This window comes from Acanthochromis polyacanthus, chromosome 9, assembly GCF_021347895.1.
Source record: "Acanthochromis polyacanthus isolate Apoly-LR-REF ecotype Palm Island chromosome 9, KAUST_Apoly_ChrSc, whole genome shotgun sequence".
Taxonomy (NCBI): domain Eukaryota; kingdom Metazoa; phylum Chordata; class Actinopteri; family Pomacentridae; genus Acanthochromis; species Acanthochromis polyacanthus.
The window spans coordinates 10267439-10288478 of NC_067121.1; the positions used below are offsets into that span (position 1 = coordinate 10267439).

Sequence of the window (21040 nt, forward strand, 5' to 3'; positions counted from 1 at the left end):
ATCATCACATATTTGGCATCAGCTCTCAAACACTGTTATGCAGATATATTCAGCAGTCCCACGTGTGATGAGAGAGGCTGACCTCGGTATCATCCTCAATGTGGGATGCTGCGAAAATTAGGATGTTCATCGCAGTGAAGAAGTTTCTGTTGCACAAAAGGTCAAATAATTTGTCAGTTTACTTATCAGAGAGCACTTGTATGCTTACTTTTTAACTGTACAATGAAATATATGAATAAAATACACCATTGCTGGTCTTTGTTTCATTTCACAGAACAGTAAAAATCAGGTTTAAGCTTAAGGTTCACACAAGACTTGAGATCAGTCGTGGCTACTCTGACTTCTGCAATCATGTCATGGGTCTGTGTATCTGTGTTACGACCCCACCTCTAGGGGCAGCTGGTGCAGCAGTAGCAAAACAGATGTCATTGGTTGGGGTATCACAATTTATTACTTAGTGACGAAATAGACAAAACAGTGATGATACAAATCAAACAGGTAGTGAGTGTTGCTAAAATCGACAAACCAAATAAAACCAAACAAATGCTAACAGAGTTATCAACCTAACTAAAGTAAAACAAAACAACTGAACTCCCTGGCGAAACTTAATACAGTGGCTACAAAACACACTGGAGACTAGTAGCTTCTCAGTACATTTCTAAATAACCACCCCTCAGTGGTTGCAGTAAATACTTAACACACAAAACACAAAGACTAGTACCCTATGATGCTAGAATCACTTCTAAAACAAGCTGCTTTAAAAATCAGTAACTCCTCTGTCCTGTTCAGTACTGTTTGGTTTTCCTCCCACTTGTTTATCTCCAGGCAGGACTTCACCCTCTGAACCGCAGCGTCTCGCTTCCCTCGGCAGCTTGTTAGATGATCAGCACTGGCACCATGTAGCAGTGGAGCGGCGGAGCTCTCATCTCAACCTCACCGTGGACAAACACACAGAAAGAGTTCAGATCCCTGCAGAGTTCAGCCACTGGGACGTCGAACAGGTTGGCTGAAACAGGCAGCATACAAACACGCACAAACACACATAGATTGCACCATCTGTGAAACCAAAGCAACTAGTCAAATTGTACAGTGCCACAGATGAAGATGAGATACTGTGTTTTACATGAATGTGATCCTCTATTTGTTTGTGTACAGCTGAGTGTGGGAGCCGTTCAGAGTTTCAGTTCACAGAAATCACTCGTCTCCAAGAGAAACTTTCAAGGCTGCCTGGAGAACCTGCTGTACAACGGCCACAACCTGATAGAACTGGCGAAAAACAACGACCACCAAATTACTGTTGTGGTAAGTTAATTTAGTTAAACATAATCACCTGCACTTGGATAAACAAATCAATACATCCAGAACATCCAAATAAACTGCAGGCTGCAGCACCTGCAGGAGTAAAAACACAAAACTGTGCCGCAGGATATTTACAGACCCAAATTTATTGACTATTAATATATAACACTGTGTACTGTAGGTAATTAACACAGTGTAAAAACAAAACAGCTGAATTATGGAAATGCGCTAAGCTAATTTTCTGGTAATTATTAATCCCAATTAAGTCAAGTCAACTCACTGTTGTTTAAATAGCACATTTAAAACAACGGGCATTGACCCAAAGTGTTTTAGAATAGAGCAAAAAAGATAAACATCACAAATATGTGTAACAAGTTTAAATATTAGGATTAAGACCATAGAATAATACATTTTAAACAAACTTACTTGATTAGTTTAAGTGAACTATAGGCTAAGATCCCCTAAATTACACATGGAAACCCAACAAATCTAAAGACTCCCTTTTTGCAATTACTTGGTGACTATGGAGAGAAAAATGGCATTACATTATTTTATTATTATGTGTCTGTATGTATCTAAAAATAAATAATTTGATGTAACCAGATCTTTTAAAATACCAAAAACATGCACTTTTCAGGTGAATTGCAGTCTCTATTTGCACAGAGCATAAATGAGAGTAAGTACGTGAAGAAATTGGAGAGATGAAGCGGGAAAATCATCTTATTTGAGCAAGAAATTCAAGGCAGAATGTCTTAAAAATAGCAGACAGAGGAAGATACTAGGGGTGTAACGAAATGGTCAACTCACGAAATGATTCGAACTACGAAACAGGGCTCACGATACGAAATACTCATGATATGCATTAAAGATTAAAGAAAATCCCCAACAGTAGGAAGTTATGCAAAAATCTCATTTTCTTTATTTTCTTCCTTATGCAGACATACAAAAAATAATGCCGCATCAGTACAAAATAAATGCTCTTTGAAAAAAACAAAATTGTAGTTTTTTTCCCCTTATTTAGACTACAGTGCAAATACAAACATAAAATCTCAATAAAAAAGTGCTTTGTTGTTGTAACAATCAGGATAACTACATTCTTGAATGAAAAGGAAAACAAATAGCAGTCCTAGGAGCTGCAGTCTAGACCTATAAATGTCTGAACTATGAACTAGTTGTACTCGCCGCAGTATATGGCGAACTGTAGCGGCATATTTTGCACACGGTTTTTGTTTTATCCGCAATCTTCTCACCGTTCTCTCGTCGTTTACATAGGAAGCCACAACCGATTTATTTGACGAAGGAGCGTCAGCTAATTCCTCAACCTCGTCCTCCTCCGTTTTGAAGCGAGTGTTTTGCTACGGTAGGCGAGTAGGGTCAAAAATCATCAGTCTCAGTGTTGCGCGGCGTCCCTTCACTTTTTTTATTTCGTGCTATTATTTCGTGCATCTTTGAATTTTATTTGGGCATTTTTTTATTTTGTGAAATTTCATGACACGAAATTTTGCTACACCCCAAGAAGATACTCATAGCATGGTGGCATATCTTTGTAGATCGGTGTGTAAAAGAGATCGACATGATGAGCCACCATTATTTTCCACTGTGGGTGCTTGCAAAAATGTTGCATGCGTGGCTTCCAGCTTTTTTCAGTCAATGCAAATTCAGTGTATACAGTTAGTTTTAGAATATTTTATGAGTTTATATGTTTCTTTCCAAAAAAAAATGCCAAAATGCATAATTTGATGTAGCCAGATCATTAAAAAAATAAAAATATGTACTTTTCTGGTGAATTTCACACTCTATTTAATATGTGACTAAATATATGAAGAAATGAAAGGATCTGAGAGGAAAATAAAACATATTTGAGCAATAAAGTAAAGGCAACATGGCTCAAAAACATTATACAGCTTGTTGAAATATCTTTGCAGAACAGTGTGCAAAACAGATCAGCATGTTAAGCCACAGGCTGCTCAGCGGTGTAGTGGTTTGCACTTTTGCCTTACAGCAAGAAGATCCCTGGTTCAAATCCTGGGGTGGGCCTGGGATCTTTCTGCATGGAGTTTGCATGTTCTCCCTGTGCATGCGTGGGTTTTCTCCGGGCACTCCGGCTTCCTCCCACAGTCCAAAAACATGCTGAGGTTAACTGATTACTCTAAATTGCCCGTAGGTGTGAATGCGAGTGTGATTGTTCGTCTATGTATGTAGCCCTGTGACAGACTAGCAACCTGTCCAGTGTGTCCCCTGCCTTTGCCCGAGTCAGCTGAGATAGGCTCTAGCTCCCCCCGCGACCCTAGTAAGGATAAAGCGGTGTATAGAGGATGGATGGATGTTAAGGCACCATTATTACCCACTTTTGTGTTGCACATATGGATTGCAACTTGATAATAAAAGACATTCAACTTTCATTTTTTTATGATTACTGGCATTCTAACTGCATCATACTTCACAAAAGACATTTTTGAGTTTCCTCTCCTAGTCATGCTTGTTCTGCTTCCATAGAGCTGCAGGACTTATTATTGCAATAAAAAAAAGGAGCCTCATGAACCCACTGAGATTAAATATGTGACAGGGAGCCAAAAAAGGAGCCCAGAAATGCAGTGGGACTCACAGGGTTAAATTAACCATTAAAACAATGAATCAGTTGTCACAATAAAATCGTGATGATATAAGAGTCGGAACTGCCAATTCCCATCAACAAAAACAACATAAAACATTCCCATAAAGGTCACGGTGGGGTTGGAAAATATAATGCAGAATGAGCATCGAATCCAGGGAAAGGTGCTGAAGTAGGGAAAACTGTAAGGAGACGGAAAATGGACTGAAGAAGACAAATACGTGGAACTGAAATTTCAGCCTCATTTTTTATGTTGATAAGTTCCATATTGCAGTCTGAGGGCGACATATTTGCATTCATAATGAGAAGTATAGAAGGAAATGAGGTGTCTGTATCTAAATGTCATGCAGAAAACAGCTGCTGTGTGTTTTTAAAGTCAACACTTGATGCTCTTTGAGTTTCATCTGAGAGAGTCGAGCATCAATGAATGGAAATGAGCAACTGAAGCCTCAGACTGTTGCCTCTGTTACATTCTTTTTGGTCATTCAGATGAAAATAAAATACTCTGCTTGATGTTTTTGTGACCTCTTTTTGAAAAACTAACCAATTATTCAACACAGTGCATACAAAACCACAAGCCAGAATATATATCCTTTAATGTTAGAGTGTTTTCTGTTGTTCTCTGTTGTGTGAATTCCACTGCGTTTGTGTTTTCTGTTTCCTTCGTCTCGACTGGGATTCAGTCTTAGTTGTGAAATATCGGCGTCACCACTCCGATGTCGCAGCTGCTAGCTGATCTGTAAGCTGCTGCGGTCGAAAGAGCTCCTGGGCTTACTAATGAAGCCCAGACAAAGGAGAATAGTGTGGTTAGACTCTCACTTATGCCTCCTCATCTCGGCTATTAGGACCTTCAGATGTTTCCACATTCGACTTCATCAGGGAGAAGCTGTGAAGCACTTCAACGGGGAGTAATAAATGTTCTCTCATTACAGTACAGGTCAACACCGCAAGGGGAGAAAAGAAACATGGATTCCTGGTAAAGAAGTTCAGAGATTCACATGCTTGACTGAAGATATAATTGAGGCCGCAACTCTTAAAGTGCTCGCCACAAAGTTATGGTCCAATTTAACACGAAGACTAATTGGTGCTTCTTACGGCTCTACAAGGAGGCATTAACACGGGGAAGAATAAGAGTGTGGGAGGATTGGCGTGTTGCTGCTGTTGAGGGTTTTCTAAGGTAACTTTTTACTTTGTGTTGTGCAGCGGCATGAATTATTGTACATCACTTTAACTGTACCACAAAGGGCTTTTAGATGTCGTCTGTGTTTCCAGAGCATTGTAAAGATAGCAGGCTGATATTCCCAGCAGAGATTTGGGGCTGTAATGTATTACTGCTGCAGCCTTAGCAATGGACCTGGTGTCATTACCACTACTCAAAACAATGGACTGTAACAGAGATGTCAAGATACTGCAGCAGTGGCCGTGCTGTTCGCTCTCTTCATTTTCTTTCTTTATCTCTTGTACCTCAGAGCTCGGTGACTTTGCTAGTTTCAGTTTTGCTTTCCTAATCTTCTCCTGAGCTCTGCTGTTATCATTATGGTAATACCGATGTCCTCTTTAAGGAGACTCGCTGATGAGATGGCTGCGACACCGGGTCACATCGACACGCCCTCTGCAACTGATTAATATTCATGTTTCATGTTGTTTTATCTCTCCAGTAATCATTTTCTTTCCATCCCTCCCTCCTGTCTCTCCACTCTGCATGTTTCTCTCTCAGGGCAATGTGACCTTTTCTTGTGCTGAGCTGGTTTCCGTCGCCGTGACGTTCACCGGCCCCCAGAGCTTCCTGCAGCTGCCGGGGGCGACGGCGTCCTCGTCAGGGGGCGTGTCTTTGGGTTTCCAGTTCCGGACGTGGAACAAGGCGGGGCTGCTGCTCACCTTTGACCTCCCTCAGCAGGGAGGTGTGGTCTGGTTGTACCTGAGTGAGGCCAGACTCCGGCTGCAGATCCATAAAGAGGGCAGAGCGCTGCTGGAGCTCACTGCAGGTCCGTTTAAACCATAAAACCATAACCCAGACACTTCAGATCCACCAGTATATAAGTTAGTGGTCACACTTACTGTACCATTAAAAAATTTGGGGTCATTTAGAAATGTCCTTATTTTTTAAAAGAAAAGCAGTTTTTTTTCAATGAAGATAACATTAAATGAGTCAGAAATACAATCTAGACATTGTTAATGTGGTACATGACTATTCTAGCTGGAAACGGCTGATTTTTAATGGAATATCTACATAGGGGTACAGAGGAACATTTCCAGCAACCATCATTCCTGTGTTCTAATGCTACATTGTGTTAGCTAATGGTGTTGAAAAGCTAACTGATGATTATAAAGCCCTTGTGCAATTATGTGAGCACATGAATAAAAGTGTCAGTTTTCATGGAAAACATGAAATTGTCTGAGTGACCCCAAACTTTTGAACGGTAGTGAACATGGATGCTGAGTCACTGATGAAAACGTTGTTCCCTTTAGTTCCTCACCAGGTTTTTAGAATGAAGAATTGAACTACATATCAGGCCTGTAAAAAGCATGAAATGAACACAAAGCAATTCCAAATTTCTAGTATTCTCTTATAAACCATATTTAACAGTTGACCGTCCACCAAACTCTAAGCAGCTCCATTTAACAGTGACAAAATGTCCATTCATCCATTATCTATACACCACTTAATCCTCATTAGAGTTGCAGGGCTACACATAGAGACAAACAAGCACTCTCAGATTCACACCTATGGACAATTTAGAATCACCAACTAACCTCAGATAGAACTTTGTATTTTTTTTAATCTGTGCATTTCTATCATAACTTTATATTGCTGGCGAAGCTTATCAGCTGTAGCTAGCAAGTTAATTAGGCCAGCATGAGTTGAGAACCAAGGATGTATTTGCACTTAGGTAACTTCAACTTCTGGGGCTGATTTTCTCTGAATTCCCCCTTTTCTGCTAATTGAAGCAAACATCATTAAGGCTACAGGTATTAGCAGTCAAAGGCTTGTTCGAGATGAACTACAAAGCGGGCGAGAGCAGACGGCAGCAGCAGGGGGTGGAGTTAAAAGGACGCTACAGAAATACATAGACTTATTAAAAATGTTTTCCAAAGCACATATGAGCTTCTACTAATTCTGCAGTACTTTTCATTACGACAGGGCAACCTATTAAAATTCCACACAGGTGATCTGTGATCTCTGTTGGTTTAACCTCCATTTTATTTTATCAAGCCTTCGATCAGTTTGTCACTGTATATAAATACGCTAAGCAGACTCTCAAACTACATAAATAAATTGAAAACACTGACAAGCAGTCAAATAAAGTTGAGAGAAACATATAACAGCTTTTATTACTGATATCCATCAGACATTCATGTTGTCAGGACATCTGGAACGATTCTATTTTAACAATCCTTACATCCCACTTACCCGATGTTTTGGCGTTGCTAAGTACATCGAGTAAGCTCACTGTTAATAATAACAGTCGGCTCGAGCTATAAATTTTATGCAGTTTATGATAGATTATCTGAATGTATTCAGCCTATCATCAATTCACTTGAGGAATAAACCTTCAAACTCAGACAAATACAAGCCCTGAGGCTGCACAGTTGGTGTTCTTGACCTCATAATGCTATCAGCACCTACGTTTGCATGCTAGGGTCGAGTCTGACAGAAATCTAACCAACATTCATTGGTGGCGAGCACTGATGATTGAATCTATACTGGTCTGGTTTGTCTCAAATGAACCTGATCTTAGCTCTACAGAGGAACAAGAGCGTGTGTAGCTGCACTGCTTCACATGATCTGGGATGAACTGTGTTTACTGACAAGTCAGCCAGTGTCGAAGAAATCATTAAAGTTGTGTTCTCAAGCTTGCCTGTGGGGTGTTGATTGGTACACAAGGAGCTTACAGATGTAGAGAGCAATTCTGGGAAGGTAAGACGACTCAGAGCAGTGATGGAAAGCAACAGTCATACAGAAAATCACACAGTAGTGATTAGTTGGTGGAGTGCAGTTTGCATTTGGATCTGGTAAACAGTTTAAAACAAGAGAATACTCTAGTAACAGCCACCAATTGCAGGCCTAATCAAGATAACAAGAATATTTTCTTGCATTTATTTCAATACTTACTGATCAGATGTAAGTATCCAGATAAAGATCCCAGGTTGATACCGGGTTTGAGGAGATAAACAGACTGTTTCATTTTTTCCTTGCTTCCTGCTTTGGTTTTGGGAAAGCAATAAAATACCATCACAGTCCTCGCACAATGGATAATCATAGTTCACAGAGGGGTTTTAATTAGGTCTGAGGTTTCAACCACCAAAGACACATAAGCACTTCTCTCTCTGAAAGATTCTCTCACCAGCAAAGTGCAATCTTCGTGCAATATTTATGTTATCTGCTGTGTTAACCTGACCGCCAAAACTTTCATCCGCGGTGACCACTGAGCAGCAGACGACACTGTAAAACGTCGGGGGTGTGTTCCTGGGCAAAGCAGTGCCAGTAAGAAAAACAGAGGAGTTAATGAGATATTGATCTATTCCCTGAACTCCTAACAACATACAGATTCACAGTCCCACCTGCACTTGATACAGGTCAATCACACAGAGGATATAGGAAGAAGAAAACTTGCCTGCTGGTTTTTCGCAATCAATTCGGCCACTACGATATTCTTCTAACTGCTGTTTCAGTGGGGAAAAGACTTGACTTACGAGCCTGATAGCAATTTTGGTGCTCGTGCAGCAGGCTGTGGTGTGATGGGATTTCTTATTTGGTCATTACACCATGAGTGTCCATGCTTGGAGAGCCAGGAGGAAAAAAAACTTTCCAACATCTGCTGCAGGTCCTAATGGCTTGATGTGAAACCATGAACAAATGAAAGAATTTGCACCAATGTGTTTTAATGTATATTTTTGGTTGCCAGGTGCTGCTTTGAATGACGGTCAGTGGCATTCGGTAGAGATGAACTCCAAAAGAGGACGTCTGACTGTCGCTGTGGATAAAGAAGAAGGAGGCAGTGCTCAGGCTAGCCCGTTGTTTCCTGTCTCTATAGAAAGTCACCTCTTCTTCGGCGGTAAGAGTAGAAGCACTCAGTTGAATCCATTCTAACAATAATCATACTTAAAATGTTCAATTCTCCACCCACAATGAAGTCATCAACCACTTATAGTCACAGCCTACATCATTAAACAATAAAAGCAACATCTACGCTTCTCTTTCAGTATTTGCATGTAAAGTTATTCGATGTTTTAACTGTGAGACAAAGCAAAACTTTTCTAAATCACATGTTGGATCTGTTATTTTAGTTTACATTTTTATTAATTAGACATTAGCTTTCTTGTGCCCTTCATTCTGTCTGACTCTCTTCTGTTCAGGTTGTCCAGCTGAAGACACCAGTCATGAGTGCAGAAACCCCTTCAACGTCTTCCAGGGCTGCATGCGTTTGCTGACTCTGGACAACCAAAACATGGACCTGATCATGGTGCAGCAAAAGCAGCTGGGAAACTACAGCAACCTGCAGATAGACATGTGTGGAATCATTGACAGGTCAGCTTCTGAAAAACAACTTGATGATGTTCGTTGAGTAGCATTGTGTTGATTATGAGACTCACCTTCTTGAACATTCTGCTCAGACACATTTTTTTTATACCTTCATTTGAAGTGTAATAGTTAGGCTAGAATTCATTTTGTTGCAATCAGTCCATTTGTTTGTGGAGGTGAAATAAATCTGAGCTTTGATACACAATTTGTAATACTAACCAATTGCAAATGGGCTGATATGTTTAAGAAACCTTCCAACTGAAACCGTTTTTGAGGATGCAGGAACAAATGAAGGGGTTTGGAAGCAGAGTGGTCTAATCTAAAAAAATCCGAACTGAATTTTATAAAATATTTTATGGTCTAGACTTTAGTGGCAAAGTGGTCTAATCAACAACCCAAATATAGTGTTACATTGAAATTCAAATGTTTAGCCCCTCATGAAAACTCACAACTTTCAATCCATTTTTATCAAAAACTACAAAGTGGGTTAGGCCACTCTGCTTCCAAACCTTTTCCATTCTCCAATGTTTCTGCCTGGTCAGGTGGTAGACACAACCATCAGCTCTGGTTCCAGTTGTACACTGGTGGTGACAAGTTGAAAGGATGACCAACAACCAGTTTGGTTCTGGTTGTAGTTCTTATTAACCACGCCTGACGTACACGTCAGCGGGGTTACTGCATTCACTTCGGTATCTGGCTGGCTGGGTAAGTATGTATGTGTGTATGTCCGTTCAGATATCTCTGCAAGTGTTGAAGTCAGAATAATCAAAGTTGGCACTGAAGATCAGTCTAAGGTCCCCTGCTCAGTTGTGGAGTTAGAGGTCTGGGTGTGGTTCTGCCATCTACTGAGGGCTGGTCTAGTTGTTCTTCTGAATCTTCATCAGAATAGACTTGCTGGGGTTCTTGTTCTTCCTTCAAGGCCTTCTCTCTACTTCCTGTGTTGTTAACCCTTTATTCCTTCTGGGCTTCAGCAGGGCGTCTTCCATTCTGGCAGTTTATGAGATTGGCTTTTTGAGGTCCAGAAGGCCTCTCACATGGATGTTCGTGATGCCTAAGGTCACTTTCCTTTGACGTCAGTGGGCACCATTGATTATGTTGAGTGGGCCAGTATTTCAAACACATACCCTGCAGCCAAAAATTGCCTACCAGGAGTGGGATTTGAACCCACGAGGACTTATGTCCATTGCATCTTGAGTGCAACGCCTTAACCACTCGGCCATCCTGGTGACACATACAAATACCTCACCAGGCCAAAATCCAGCCATGTGAAGATATACAGGCGAACTTGGACAAACTATGTGATGACACCATTTCTAAACTAGACGAGCCCCCAGTAGAGGGCAGAACCACACCCATGCATGATACTCTGTATCAATTTTGATCATCCTACGTATATCCCTTCCTACTTGATCTGCTGACCTCTAACTCCACAACTGAGCAGGGGACCTTAGACTGATCTTCAGTGCCAAGTTTGATTATCCTGACTTCAGTACTTACAGAGATATCTGACCGGACATACCAACCCACATACATACTTACCCAGCCAGATACCGAAGCGAATGAAGTAACCCCGCTGACGTACGTCAGGCGTGGTTTATTATCCCAAGCATTTTCCTCTGGTTCCATTTATACAATTAAGCAAATCCTTCAACCACATGGCCATTCTGGTGTTGTGAACAAGGATGTACCCAGTTCACCTGTTACCTGCTGCTTCTTACTGATTTCTCTATTACTCAGTCCCTCCAGGATTTCGTGGGCGTTTTTCGTGATTGTTACGGTTGAGAATTCCTGAATTCGCGGCAGCTTTTCTAAAAAATTGCGATAAAAGTTGTGATGTTCTAAGCTTATTTGTTGTGATAAAATGCGGGAGACAGTGACAATTGCTAAAAAGCTGCATTTTTTCCAGCTTGTAAAACATGTTTCAACACTGTAATTGACAATATTTATTCTGAAATTAACCCATTTCCACAAGCTGGCACACCACGGTGGGACATTAGCAGCAGCCAGATACTGGTTTAACATGACATGGTTGGTAGATTTGCAGCACAAAATGATAATTTACTATTGAATGAATCATATTTGGACATATCTGTCAGTGGCTTAAAAAATTAATTTCACTTCCTGACACACACGTGTTCACACACACGCTCATGGCTTGTCACGTAAATTAACAAGAAGAGAGCGCAGTCCTCCACCAAGACTGTTCATTACCTGACCTCACGCTGAACACAAGTGTGTGTTCTGCATGTGTACATACCGAATCGCGTGACTTGAATATGTAGCGGGCGACGGAAATTGATGGGACTTAGAAACACCCCCATAATTTAATGAGTTGTTCCTTGTGTCATTTCCGATACGTCCACAGTGGTAGATTTGTTGGAGGATCACAATCATTTGATCGTCAGTAGGCCGCTGAGGTAGCGTTCACTTGTTGCCATGGTTACCGTGCTGCTATCAGACGCAGTGCCGCTACCTCAATGGGAAATCCTTAACAAATCCGTGGATCCAAACTTTAAGCCGTACCACTGCCGAAGTCTAATCACTTGGTCCTTGTGTCATTTCTGACCAACCTTGAAAATTTCACTCAAATCCCCGAGTCCGTTTTTGAGTGATGTGGGTAGAGGAAGGATTCACAAACGCTGATCGTCACATAACTCCACCGTGTTCTTTGGTGGAATAATTAATCTAATTTACCTCATTTTTTCAGTGCTATAACGGATCTGGATGCAACAGTTTCCATCATGGTGATTTGTCTGGTCTGTTGTCACTCATTTCAGCTGTTCTAATATGTTTCATGTTTAAAAAAGAAAGTGTGTATCAATCAATGATTTTTTTCTTTTTTTTTGCATTCCACCACAATATTGCACGGGTGTAAAACAGTTTAGCTCCGCTTTGGTGAAGAACATCTGTGAATTAATTGTTTATCACGGTCTTCAGCAGTGATTTTTGTTGGTAAATGAGAGACATTAGTATCGCACGTCTGCATCTTCAAACCATAAACAAGGAAGTGAAGTCGGTGACGTACGTGCATTACGTTTGAGCTGGGAGCTGCTATGATTGGTGGAACTCACGAGAGGCGGGCCAAAATTGCGGGGGAAGTTGCGGTGATTGGACAAAATTGCAAGGTCGCGCAAAATTTGCAGAGATTGGTTGATTTCGTGCGATCGCAGCATCGCGAATTCCTGGAGGGACTGTTACTGTTGAGTTCATATAAGCAGCAGGTCAAGAAGATATATTTCTTTGCGCAGATGGCCCAGTAAGAACTTAGATAATCACCACAGCTTACCAGGAGTGGGGTTCGAACCCACGAGGGCTTGTACCCATTGGATCTTAAGTCCAACACCTTAACCACTCGGTCATCCTGATGATGTCAGTTGAGTGTTTTTGAGAAACAAATTTCTGCCATTATGTTAGCGAGCAGACTCAGAAAATGTGTTTTTTTTTTAAGAAACTTGTTGATTCAGTTTTCAACACCCAAAGCCAGTCTGTTTTGTGAAATGCTGGACTTGAAACGTCAAAGGTTCACTTTTTATTCATTTTGTTGTGATCAGTACATTTGTTTGTGGAGGTGAAATAAATCAGTGCTTTGATACACAATTTGTGATACTAACCAATTGTGAATAGCCTGATACATCTAAGAAACCTTCCAGCAGAATTTATTTTTTGAAGATTCTGGAATAAATTCTCCAGTGTTTCTGCCTGGTCAGGTGGTAGAAACAACCACCAGCTCTGGTTCCAGTTGTAGATTTGGTGGTGACAGGTTGAAAGTATGACCAACAACTGGTTTTTGTTCTGGTTGTTCTTCTGAATCTTCTTCATCGGAATAGACTTGTTGTTCTTCTTTTAAAACCTCCTCTTTACATGCTGTGGTGTTATCTTTTTTATTTTCTTCTGGCCTTCAGCAGGACATCTTCCATTCTGGCAATTTATGAGATTGGCTTTTTGAGGTCCAGAAGGACGTTCGTGATGCCTAAGGTCACTTTCCTTTGACATCTATGGGCACCATTGATTATGTTGAGTGGGCCAATACTTCAAACACACACCTTGCAGCCAAAAACTACCTACCAGGAGTGGGGTTCGAACCCACGAGGGCTTGTACCCATTGGATCTTAAGTCCAACACCTTAACCACTCGGTCATCCTGGTGATGTCAGTTGGGTGTTTTTGGGAAACAAATCTCTGCCGTTATATGTCAGCGAGTAGACTTGGAAAATGTGTTTGTTTTCAGAAACTTGTTGATTCACTTTTCAACACCCAAAGCCAGTCTGTTTTGTGAAATGCTGGACTTGAAACGTCAAAGGTTCACTTTTTATTCATTTGTTGTGATCAGTACATTTGTTTGTGGAGGTGAAATAAATCAGCGCTTTGATACACAATTTGTGATACTAACCAATTGTGAATAGCCTGATACATCTAAGAAACCTTCCAGTGGAATTTATTTTTTGAAGATTTTGGAATAAATTCTCCAGTGTTTCTGCCTGGTCAGGTGGTAGAAACAACCACCAGCTCTGGTTCCAGTTGTAGATTTGGTGGTGACAGGTTGAAAGTATGACCAATAACCAGTTTTGGTTCTGGTTGTTCTTCTGAATCTTCTTCATTGGAATAGACTTGCTGGGGTTGTTGTTCTTCTTTTAAAACCTCCTCTCTACATGCTGTGGTGTTATCTTCTTTATTTTCTTCTGACCTTTAGCAGGACATCTTCCATCCTGGCAATTTATGAGATTGGCTTTTTGAGGTCCAGAAGGCCTCTCACATGGACGTTCGTGATGCCGAAGGTCACTTTCCTTTGAGATCTATGGGCACCATTGATTATGTTGAGTGGGCCAATATTTCAAACACACACTCCGTAGCCAAAAAATTCTTACCAGGAGTGGGATTTGAACCCACAAGGACTTATGTCCATTGCATCTTGAGTGCAACGCCTTAACCACTCGGCCATCCTGGTGACATCTCTTGAGTGCTTTTAGGAAACAAGTCTCTGCTGTTATATGTAAGAGCGTAGACGAAGAAAATGTGTTTGTTTTAAGAAGCTTGTTGATTCAGTTTTACACACCCATCTGCTTTGTGAAGATGCTGTTTGCATCATGTGTACCTCAGCAATACTGATTGTATTTTACCACACATGTATATCTTCAATAGTTTTCCTTAGACTCATAACAAGTGCATACTCTGCTAGTGATGCTGCTTAGGAAATGAGATTTACGTCAGCAAGAATAAAAAATGAAGTTCTGGATCTGTCGTCAACTGGAAAAGACGTGAAGAATAGAATTTTTAGAGGCAGTATATCCCAGTAATTTATGCCCAGTGACCCTGTTGTCAGTAGATATATATCCATGTCCATCATCAGACATACTAATTTTGTTGTGAGCAGCAGATAATTAAAGCCTGTTGTCATCATAAATGGTGGTTTCTTGAAGTGGCTGTCTAAACAAAGTGTTACATTCTTGTACAGCGATGCCAAGAGTGGCATTTAAATCTACGTACATCAGCTTGTAAAGTCGTGCCGCAATTTCGTTTTCTAAAGCTGCCCAATTTTCCAGTGATTTCCCTGTTTGCATTTCTAATTTAGACAGAAAACTAAAGAATAAAGCTGTCCAGGTGTGTTGTTCTGAAAAAAGAAGCACAGAAAAGGTGATTTGACAGTGAGCAACAGCGGCTTTGTTGTTGTGTCAAAGAGGAGCAGAAATGTTTCTTTGGCCCTTGATTATTCTGTCATAAAACACTTTTTTTGAGGAGCAGCTTTTAATTTTTTGTTTCATTTTCATTGCTGACAGAGTAATTTATTTGTGAAACGAAGTGACATTTTGGAGACGGACACAAAGAGGCTGCAGTATCCAACAGGCTATTAAGAATAGATGTTTTGTGCAGACCAGAGCTGTGAAATAAGCACTGTGACAATTGTATTCTTGCTGATATCTGTGTTTTTGTTCCCCAAGTTTTGCTACTGCTGAGAAATCCACTGCACCAGTCATGTTCAATAGAAGTGTGTGGACAACAACATGCTCCTCCATTATTAGGTCCATCTGTGTAGTGGGATGCAGGCAGTCCTGCTACAGTTTATCATCCACAAGCAAAGATCCTAATGTGTAAATTCAGTTTGACATGTTTTATTGATTTATTTAAGGGTGGCGTTTCTATTTTATTTGTCCTTTCCATTAACATATACATGTAGAAGAACTAAAATATTAACACCTCTGAGTATTTTACAGTCAGTCCACAATACATATAGTCTCACAGTTTAATTGCAGTTTTCTGTTTCATTTTCAATTTTAGTTCTCTTTTTGACTTTGATTTGAACCCAAAACTGTATAATTAATATATTGTGTGAGCACAAAATGTCAAGTTACAAGAGGTAAATGTCATTTGCATCATCACTGGGACACAGAAAGAGAAAGACAAAGACTTGTTGAATAAAAACTCTTGTGGAGGTGGAGTTTGAACTGTGCAACCATCACCACGGTGATCAGCCAGAAATACACCTTCTCTTTTTTTTTTTTTTTTTAAGTTTTTTTGTGTATGTCTTTACTATAGGGCATAGTGGGGAGAGAGACAAGAAACATGAGAGAAGAGTGGGGGAATGACTTTGCAGTAAATGGTCATGGGTCGGACTCGAACCCTTGACAGCTGCGTCAGGATGATAGCCCCTGTTTATGGGTTGTGCAGAAATATACCTTTTCTGTATATAAAAGGACAACAAGAGAAAAACTAAAATCACTGACTGATGACTGAAAGATGAAAATATAAGACATGTGGATAACAGACGGAGCAAATGAATTTAATGTCTGTCACAGGAGCAACAATTGTAAAAACAGCTGCAACACTGAGTGAACATCTTTATTGTTTGCAGGACATAAAGGGGAAAAAACTTGTAACATTTTATAGATACCACATTTAAAGGTGATTTCCAGTAAAAAAAAGAAAAGAAAGAAAGACCATGATTTATGTTATAAAATTAATGGAACCCCAGTCTGGCTTTGATTTTAGCCTGTAGAATGTTGATGTAAGGAATGAAAGAGAGTGAAGAGTCCAGCCAGAGGCCGAGGTACTTGTAGGATTTGACAAACTCCAGATCTGAGCCATATACACAGGTGTTCTTTGGGGGACTGGAGACACTGTTTGTCCAGTTGAATAGCATGCATTTTGTTTTCTTGGAACTGAGGCACAAGCGAAGATCCTAAAAAGATTCCTTGATTGAAGTAAGGCTGAGTTAAAGAGTAGATGCAGCAGAGTGAAGTGATGGGCCAGTGGAGTAAATACTGGTGTCATCGGCATAGAGATGTATCCATGAGGCACCAATAGCTTTGGCCTCATCAGTTATGTAGATGGAAAACAAAGTTGGGCCCAAGATGGAGCCTTGAGGTACACCATTGGTGATGATCAAAATTGCAAAATTCTACCTAAATAATTTATATATTAGGGATTAAAACTCTACAAAAATTACAGAAAATGCACCTTTACCTGACTATGATGCATATTAAGGCTGAGACAAGACAGTGTTATTGATGATTCAGGAGAATAATATAAGTAATGTAATAATATAGCTAAAGGCCCAATGGTATTCTAAATTTAAAAATTAAAACTCTGCAACATCATTATCGTGTCATCAAGCTCACGCTGAACAAATAATTATTTACATCTGTATTCACTGATTTATTTATTTTTTTTGGAGGGGGGGGGGGGGCTAGAAGCAGAAGGAAACTGAATACAATAGCTAATTTGTCTATTTCTACGTGCAGGGGATATGCAGCAATGTTACCAATCATCCAGAGCTGTATTTCTGTCCTGAATTTAAGTCCAATTTTTATTCAGCTTTTTGCTGAGATTTGGGTCACCACCGATTCTTATTGAAAACATTTGACAGAAATCAGCAATTTAACTGTAAATGATGCAGACGAGAGCCGTGAAAATGTGCCAAAACACAAAGGATCAAGTGAAAAACTGAAAATAACAACCAAGGGATGCATAAACTACAGACAGCTGATGATTCAGTGCGAGTTTACACTAAAACTAATTCCTTTATCATGCAAATAGTCCTATGATCTACTGTAAAATATTGATAAATGCAGCCTTAAACCCACGGTCAGGCTGAAGCAACTTTGAAACGAATTCAATTTAGAGCCACTTTAGGCCTCGTAATAAATATTTTCCAGGTTATTCATGCATGCTGGGATACAATAAAGCGCTTTATATCACCAGCGACAATTCAGACTTGGAGCTCGAACCTCATGAGGGGAGGAAGAGCAGAACCAATCATTTACTGTTCTGGTGTCACGCCAAATAGCAGCACAATTAATGAGACAATTACAACAATTATAAACCTGCCTCTGGGGCCGAGGAGGACGTGCACACACAACCACACAAACAAACACACATATACAGTAAACTGAACGTAAACACAAATACTGAACCAACCACACATCCCTGCCAGATAAGGAGAATCTGCTCGAGTGATTTTAATTAAATGTCGTCCTATTTCTGCATTATTATTCAGCAGCATTACAGTTCCTGCACAGATCTGACTGCTCACTGGAACAAACCCATAAAAAATCCAGTACAGACAAAAAAAAAAAAAAAAACACCATATGCTCTCTGGCTGTAATCCTGCTGATTGAATTTAGGGCTCGTGGGATATATTGCACTGTAAAGTCAGATGGAAAATGGACTCGGTGACACAGCACCGGTGTGGTGGTCGTACTCCAGAGCAGGTTATTACTGCATATGTGCCGCAGTGTGTGTGTGTTTGTGTGTTTTTAGTACCATTGCCAGCAGCAAAGAGCATTATTAGCCAATGCAAACACTCCATTAAGAGCGCAAATCGAGTGCAAACCCGCACAGAGCTCAACATCAGCTCGACACCTTGTTTTATACCAAACCTGCCTCTATATTTTAGCTTAACCAGCTGAAAGATGCATGAAAGGGTGATCATTTCTTGATATTTTCATTGTATTAATTATCTTTCATCTTATTGCACAGTAAACTTTTAGTTGCTTCTTCTCCTTTTCTTCCTTCTTTATTGTCCCTCTACTTCTATTTCCCTGTATTCATTCTTTAAACTTTAAGTATATGAAAGGGATGTTCTTGTTTTTGGTAACAAGGGTTTTGCAAATGTTTTTGGAGCCAAACTAGATCCAAAAGTGAGGGGATGCTGAACTTATTCAGCTACTTTTTTTTATTGACTGTCAACCTTTGCCTGTAAAAGCAAACGTACGCCTACAGATTTTTTTCTGTCAACTGCATAGGAGGAAATATCCATAGGTACGACAAGAGATGTCTCCCACATGCTGTCCTTTTTTCTTGGAATGAACTTCACTGAAAATACAAAGTTTGAGTTCTTTGACAGTCATCAAGTAAAACTGGGAGTCAATGAACGTCAGACTGATATAACCAACAATTAAGCTATAATTGAAATTTGAATGATCACTGTGAACTCTTAAGCCAGAGCTTTTAAAACAATCATTTACTCCTTTTCTTCCCTCCTCCTGGCAGACTGCAGTCCAGTTGTTCCCATCGGGTTAAAGAGAATATCCATTTGCCGTTTGATTTATTGGTTTATTATATGTGTATTGTTTTTCCTGCGCGGAAATGAAATCTATTAAAACAAATGTCAAACGCATTAGCAGCCGCTAATGTCATGGCAGAATGTTTGAGAACGGGAAAAAAACATGAGAGAGAGTGTGTGGGAAACCATGCGCAAAAATCACCCATACGGAGCTCAGATGCATTAAAATCAGTGCAGGCAGCTTTATTTGTATAGCAGAGTGTTTTACAATGTAATCAAAACATGGCAAAGGACACAGATTTCAAATTTCACAGATTTACAGTTTAGAAGCGAGTAAGAAATCAGACATGAGTCATGAACTACACAATTTTATGAAAGTGAGTTAAAATTATTTCACAATCGTTGCAGTGTAGAGTAGGAAGTGTAGGAAAAAACTTTTTTTTAGACATGAAAGCGGTCAGAGATGGGGCTCATCTAGCTTCAACTGGGAGGTTATTCTAGAGATTGAACAAGATTATTAGAGATTAGTGGATTAGTTGGTATGTTGAACCTCAAATCAGAGTTTTTAGCGTCATGAATGTGTCTGTCTTTAACCTGCTAGATCTTCATGGTTACTGATGATGTGGAGCTAACCTGGTCAGGAGCAGGTTCTGTTCAGAGTTTTAGATTTAAATCAGCTGTAAGAATCATCTCCCTTTTACCAAATCGTTTTTCTATGAGTGATAAAGATTCTCAGCTGAAGGAATAGTTTCATCTGTAAACCTGTTGAGCTGTATTTAACTTCAACCACTGAATGAAGCTGTACAGTTACAGTATGACATGCTGTATTGCCATGGTAACCCAGCATTTATTCAGTTAGTGATGCAAACAACCTATAAATATGTTTTCATATTTGGCCCTAATTTCCTGCTCAGCCCGTTTCCACTGCTGGTACTGCAGCTGATAGAACACAGATTAGAAACACTGATTATTCTACTGGTTTTTATAACAGAGATGATTCAATCAGTAACAATAATTTCACTTTGATTTGGCTTAAAATTAAACTGATATCCTGCATTATGGGACAGTCTCAGACCAAAATACACTCTAGTACAATACCATGTTTAAATATATGAAGACAAAGTTTTAGAGCCCTGATGTGCAGTCACATTGATTCCTAAAATATCACACATTTACTATTGTTCTAACAGCATTTCTGTCTTTAATCATTTGCAGTAGCAGCATTTTAAACGACATAAGTTGCTATCATGCTTGTTGTTCTCGATTATAACAACCTGTTGAGTAAAATAGGTGACTCCCAATCAGTCAATTTGTGCAGAAGGAGAGTCACATGATGTGCTAAACGTCCACTTTTACGTGAATGCTCAGAATTTGAAGCAGAAAATCTGAAGTAACAAAGAAAGTTGATACACCTCTGAGTTATCTCTGACTGGGGTTTTAGTTCTGTCAAGCCGACTTACACAAAGAAAGCCTGACTATATCAAACTTGCTTCATAATGCTGCTCTCAGGTCTGTGCTGCATGGTAAGAAAGCCTTTTGGGAAGCAGAGTTGTCCAGATGTCCTCAGGATCCGAGAATGTTTTTATGCCACAAGCATGTCAGAGGCGCTGTGATTTCTACACAAGGAGCAAGACTCTGACATCAGTTCCTGTTAGTGACCGGTAGAACTGGAGTAGTGTGGCCAGATTTCCTAGTTTTAATCACAGCAGCATTCTGAATATGCTGAAGTTACTGATGAGTCTGTTTGAAAACCCCATATAGAGACTGTTACATTAATCTGATCTACTAGACATAAAGGCATGAGTGAGCCTTTTGAGGTCTTACGTTGACACTATTCCTCTGATGAAGTTATTGATTTTTTCATTTGATTGTACAAAAATTACACCAAATAAGCCACAGGTTACCAAAATACCAAAATACCAAAAAAATGAAACAAATTTCTAATAAATCCACTAAAAGACAATGTGTGCTTGGTTCACAGTATGAAGGAAGGTGGGAATAAGGTTTTCTTTTGGGGCTAATTTGGTGTGCAACGGCTGCCTCTGGGCTAAATATGAATTCTGTGGACAGATGTGTGTGTTAGAAGAGGCTGGTCATTGCATTTCCAA

The 21040-nt window shown here is 39.9% G+C and overlaps 1 protein-coding gene and 4 non-coding genes across 5 annotated transcripts in view; 1 reads left to right on the forward strand and 4 right to left on the reverse strand.

Moving 5' to 3' along the window:
* The window catches only part of LOC110953195 (contactin-associated protein-like 4), a 180053-nt gene that overhangs the window by 89821 nt on the left and 69192 nt on the right, over nucleotides 1–21040 (forward strand). Inside the window, exons 6-10 of the mRNA XM_051952983.1 lie at nucleotides 826–1001; nucleotides 1156–1302; nucleotides 5628–5895; nucleotides 8818–8967; nucleotides 9269–9440. Of these exons, the coding sequence (XP_051808943.1) occupies nucleotides 826–1001; nucleotides 1156–1302; nucleotides 5628–5895; nucleotides 8818–8967; nucleotides 9269–9440 (913 nt within the window). The remainder of the gene's footprint in view (nucleotides 1–825; nucleotides 1002–1155; nucleotides 1303–5627; nucleotides 5896–8817; nucleotides 8968–9268; nucleotides 9441–21040) is intronic.
* trnal-caa (transfer RNA leucine (anticodon CAA)) lies at nucleotides 10578–10660 on the reverse strand. Its single transcript has one exon. It is a non-coding gene; the product is annotated as a tRNA-Leu (tRNA).
* Nucleotides 12718–12800, reverse strand: trnal-uaa (transfer RNA leucine (anticodon UAA)). The gene has a single exon. It is a non-coding gene; the product is annotated as a tRNA-Leu (tRNA).
* Nucleotides 13497–13579, reverse strand: trnal-uaa (transfer RNA leucine (anticodon UAA)). The gene has a single exon. It is a non-coding gene; the product is annotated as a tRNA-Leu (tRNA).
* Nucleotides 14296–14378, reverse strand: trnal-caa (transfer RNA leucine (anticodon CAA)). Its single transcript has one exon. It is a non-coding gene; the product is annotated as a tRNA-Leu (tRNA).